The sequence below is a fragment of the Rattus norvegicus genome, chromosome 4, assembly GCF_021556685.1.
Source record: "Rattus norvegicus strain SHRSP/BbbUtx chromosome 4, alternate assembly SHRSP_T2T, whole genome shotgun sequence".
NCBI lineage: Eukaryota > Metazoa > Chordata > Mammalia > Rodentia > Muridae > Rattus > Rattus norvegicus.
This window is the reverse complement of record NC_141537.1, coordinates 87,974,667-87,979,973: the sequence shown is the minus strand read 5'-3', so window position 1 is coordinate 87,979,973 and position 5,307 is coordinate 87,974,667. Positions and strand designations below refer to the sequence as shown.

Genomic DNA, 5,307 nt, shown 5'->3' with positions numbered 1-5,307 from the left:
AAAATGTTCTTAATGACACTCTACTGGACTCAAAAATCTGAGTCTTGTTAAATCATCATCACAAAAGCTTCCTCAATCAGCAGATGGGAAGAAATACAAAGACCCATGGTAGAAAAATATGTAGAGAGTGAGAGACCTTGAGACACTCAGTTCTATATAGGATGGCTCCATTAAATTATTTTGCTCAGGGCCCAGGGAGCTCTGTGGAAGAGGTGATAGAAACAAGAACCAAGAGACTGCAATGCTGATGTCTGAGGGTGATGCTGAGAGAAATCATCAGCCTACATTTGGCTAGTGGGGCAATCAGATTGGGTTCAAGTTCTGGAAACAGTTGTGTGCTGAGCATGGCATCAGTCCGAGGGATCATAGAAGAGGTCATCACTGAGAGTGCCCAACACAAGGACCTCTTTTTCTACCAGGCAGATGATAAGCATTAAATGCTGTGCTACTGGACCTGGAGCCTTGGGTGATCCATTCCACCCTCAACTCCCCTTATGCCAAGCTTTACAACCCAGAGAGCATCTACCTGTCTGAGCATGGAGGAGGAACTGGCAACAACTGGATCAGCAGATTCTCCTCGGGAGAAAAAATCCATAAGGACATATTTGACGTCATAGATCGGGAGGCAGATGGCAGTGACAGTATAGAGGGATTTGTACTGTGTCACTCCATTGTTGCGGGGACAGGCTCTGGCTTGGGCTCCTACGTCTTGGAACAGCTAAATGACAGGTAATCCCCAAAAATAGAGTAGGCATACTCCGTGTCCCCAACAAGATGAGTGACCTGGTGGTTCAGCCCTAAAACTCCCTCCTCAAGTTAAAGAGGCTGACCCAGAATGTGTGGTGGTGCTGGACAACATGTCCCTGAACCTGATCAACAAAGACTGCCTGGACATCCAGAACCCATCCTTCTCTCAGATCAACCAGCTGCTGTCCACTATTGTGTCAGCCAGCACCACCACCCTCCGCTACTCTGGACACATGAACAATTATCTCATCAGCATCATTGCCTCACCCATTCCCACCTCTTGGCTGCACTTCCTCATGACTGGCTATACCTCCCTCATAGTCAGTGGCCAGTGTGAGGAAGACAATGGTTCTGAATGTCATGAGGAGACTGCTACAACCCAAGAACATGATGGTGTCCACAGGCCGGGATCGCCAGAACAACCACTGCTAAATCACCATGCTCAACATCATCCAGAGAGAGGCGAACTCCACCCAGGTCCACAAGAACCTGGACAGGATCTGGAAAAGGAAGTTGGTCAACTTCATCTCCTGGGGCCCAGCCATTCAGGAGGCCCTGTCAAGGAATTCTCCCTAACTGCCCTCAGCCTACTGGGTCAGCAGGCTCATGATGGCCAATGACACTAGTAACCTCTTGCTTTTTGAAAGGATCTGTAACCAGTTTGACAAGCTGCAGAAATGGGAAGCCTTCACAGCACAGTTCTGCAAGGAGGGCGTCTTCAAGGACAATTTTGATGAGATGGACACCTCCAGGGAGATTGTATAGCAGCTGATTGACCAGTACCATGCAGCCACATGACCAGACTACGTCACCCAGGAGCAATGAGTCACCCATGACAGGGACCCTCATCTGCCTTACTGATTATTTCAGGCCCTGCCTGGCTGACTACCCCTCAGAGCATAGATCGGGGACCTCATAAAATCACTGATATACACACGCACTGTCTGTTGACCTAGGGGCAGGTTTACTTCTTTGAGAGTATTTATCTTTTAAAAAAAGGAGTGGATGTAAAAAATAAGAACCAGAGTAGATTTGGAGGATGCCAAAGGGATGCGAAGGAAACTAGGCCTTCTAAACACAGCACAATGGATACATACAAAGTAAGAAACTGTGGCAGCATGCACAGAGACTGCACAGATTACACCTGATAGTGTCCTAGAGTAAAAGTTGACACAAGCCCATCCCTAACTCTAAAACTATCTTTCTTTGATACCCAGTTGCAAATGAAAAATTAGTTTTTTCCAAGGGTGTCTAACTTGGGGAAATAATCACTCTGCCCTACAGAAGATGACCAACACAAAATGATCTCAATTTAATCTTTACAGGTCCTTTACAAGTATATGACTTCAGGTTTTATATTCTTATAAGGAACTTGTGTTGAACATGTGTGCTTCTATGTTATGTCTGTATGTCATCTACTACTGAATATGTTTATTGTTCTTTTCTTTGACTCTTTTTCTCCTGTGTTTTTCTTTACGCTGTTTTGTTTAAGTGTATTTTAAATTATGATCATTTAGTTTATTATTATTAATTATATGCCTTTTGTTTCCTAAGGAGAAACAGAAAGAATGTTGATTTAGAAGGGAGAAAAGATGTGGGAGAACTGGGAAGGCTAGAAGAAGGCGAATATATTGTGTGAAAAAACATTTTCCAGTAAAGGAAGAACAAAATTGTTAAATGGTGGGGTATGGTTGAACCCTATTGATCCTAGAACAGAAGGGACAGAAATAGAAGAATCCTTATCTGGCAAGCTCTTATTAGGTAACAACCTATTTGGTAGGATTCAGGTAGAGAAGAGACACACTTTATCAGAGCATGTGGTGAATATCTTCTGAAAAACAACTGGCCATGAAGTATACATGAATACATATCCTTGGTCTTTGAAAATATTCACAAGCCTACACATATTCAAAAACCCACATTGTATATATGTATCTGCATATAACTACTTTTTATTTACCAATAATATTTCAATAAATGTGGGTGAAATAAAAATAAACACACATATAAAGTTTCATATAAGACTAATTGAGTAACTGTGGTTAAAAATGGGAAAACATAAATTTGCATTAACTTCATTATCCAGAGAAAGTTGAATTAATAAACAGAATTAAAGCTATGTTTTGGACTAAACCTTATGAATGAGTACGGATCAAAATGCTTTCAAAAAAAGGCTTATAAAGTAACTCTCAGTGAAAAGCTTGTTTTAAATAACCTCAGCATCAAAGACACTTGTAAGATAAAGCAAAAAGAATAAAGAAGAGAATTAATGTGGAAAGAGCAATGTATTCTATACAAAGAACTTAAGAAATAGTACTTGGCATCTGTAAAGTCAAAAGAATATATGTATATAATACCACAAACTTTATTTGAATCATAACAAGAATGTCACATTGCTACTTGAAGAACTGAAGTTTAAAAAGGTATGATACTTGTACTTTTACATAAAATAAGTGAATCATTTTTAAAGGAAGAGTAATAATCATTTTTTAAGACAAATCTAGTGGCACTTGGAGTGCAAGTTTTTCAGTACACTGATTACTCTTTTATCAGAATTGATTTGTACCAAAGGAGTAATTGTGGGATAGGCACACATCACAAACTTCTGAACTCTCAGGACAACTGGGTCATACATCCATAACAGGATTGAGGTGAATGAGATGATAAAGTCCACCCAGTAAATGACCACAAAGAAAATCACCAGCAGCAAGACAGTCTGAGTGGCCCTTTTCTCAGGGGATGCTCTCAGGTGGCTAATGCTATGAAGATGCTTACATTGCCTCTGATGTCTATACAGGATAATCACTACGTATACACTTGTGGTCAACATGACTCCTATGAGAAATACATCTCTGGACATTGTTACTATTAAAGTTAATCCCCTGATGATGTAGTTCATGGGGAAGAGTGAGCAGGATTTAGTGACCCTCATCTGGTGGTTCTCACTTACATTGCTAAAACCAGCCACATAGAAGATCCACCTACTACTGAATGACAAATTGAAAGACCAAAGATATAAGAAAGCATAGATGATGTTTGTTTTTACTTTACCCTTAAATTTTGCCAACAGCGAGGTACTGGGCATGATTGTGACAGCCTGGAACACACCCAGGAGGCAGGTGATGCAGACAGAGAGGCCTCTCATCACTCTGTTTATGTAAAATGTTGTCTTACATTTGAAATCATTTCCAAATTTTAGTGACTCTAATATGTTTGGAAGCAAATTATCTCCTTCAGTGAGAATCATCATTATGTGAATGAAGGTCAGTTGACAGGAGATCAGGTCCAGGGGCTTAGGTCTGTCACGCAGTATTATGGAAGTATAGAAAAAAAGGAGAAACATATTGGCCAGGACTCCAAGTCCAGCTTGGATAGAAAGGAAGTTATCTAATGATGGCATGTGGAGAGTATATTCATCTTAAGAGCATAGTAGAGGCATATTTCATGTATCTGGAAAAAAACAATGTATATGTGAAACTTGAGATTCATGGGACAGTTTGTTTATATCATTCTTCTATTTTGTCACCTAATTCTCCATTAATTTGCTTCTTTAACTTCTGATATTCCAGACTGTATATCAGAGCTTACATTTCTATATACCATCCATGTATCTCCTTGATATAAAAATTATAGATAATAAATGCCTACATGGCCATATGTGTATGGAATGACACTTTGCTCGTGCACTTTAGTAGAGTGCCTTAGAAGTCCTATCCTATTGATTTCAATTGTCTCATTGAATAGTTAACTCCTAGGACAGTAGTGATAAATACAGATTATTAATCATATCCACGTAATTGAACAAAATGCATGTTGGTCTGGGAAAATAAATCACAAAAGTAATTCAAACATCACACAATTCTGTCTCATATTCCATAATTTTGCTATTCTCTTTTACAACTATCCATGTTTGGACTCATAATTCTGATGTAATCACAGTAATAATTCATGATTTTCTAACTATTTTAATCACCATAATGTTTATTCCAATTAATTGTTTTGTAATGCTTTTCATGAAATTTTACATACTCAGAATTGAGAATCAAAGACATACATACTTTGGGGGACTTAGTGTACTTTTCACACTCTATTAATAATTTAACTTTTATAGTTATGAATAATCCTAGATGAATTCCAATTCACTGCCCATCATATTAAAACCTTTTGTGAATAATAATTAATGATTAAAGAACTACTATTTTTTCTTCCTTTATGTCGGGAAGAAAGTAAATCACTAACAACATGATTCCTTATGGCGTTTTCTTGTTACCTATTGTTCTTCTTTGACCTAACTACCCTCTTTTCTATATTTGTTTTCCCCACATTTACCTAAGAACCCACCCATTTTCCCATTCTCTCTTTAATAAGTTTTGCCCTGATACTCTTTTTTAACCTTCTCCACTTCTTCTGGATGTGCCTGCCTGTTTCTGACTAAGTAGCACTGTCTTTCCCATTTCCTTGATCAGATACTTGTATCCTGCTATTCTGCTTCCACACTAACACCTATCCTGGCAATGGTCTGGTTTTGCTTCCCTCATTTCCATAGTTTTTAAAGGTTAC

General features: G+C 38.9%; 1 protein-coding gene and 1 pseudogene across 1 annotated transcript; one reads left to right on the top strand and one right to left on the bottom strand.

Annotated features, from left to right (window-relative positions):
• The first annotated feature begins 260 nt into the window (after positions 1-260).
• Tubg1-ps4 (tubulin, gamma 1, pseudogene 4) lies at positions 261-1,572 on the top strand (annotated as a pseudogene).
• A 1,675-nt stretch (positions 1,573-3,247) lies between these two features.
• On the bottom strand, positions 3,248-4,147 carry Vom1r80 (vomeronasal 1 receptor 80). Its single transcript, NM_001009518.2, is given in 1 exon segment — positions 3,248-4,147. A coding segment is annotated over 1 exon segment (900 nt).
• Between the last annotated feature and the right edge of the window lie 1,160 nt (positions 4,148-5,307).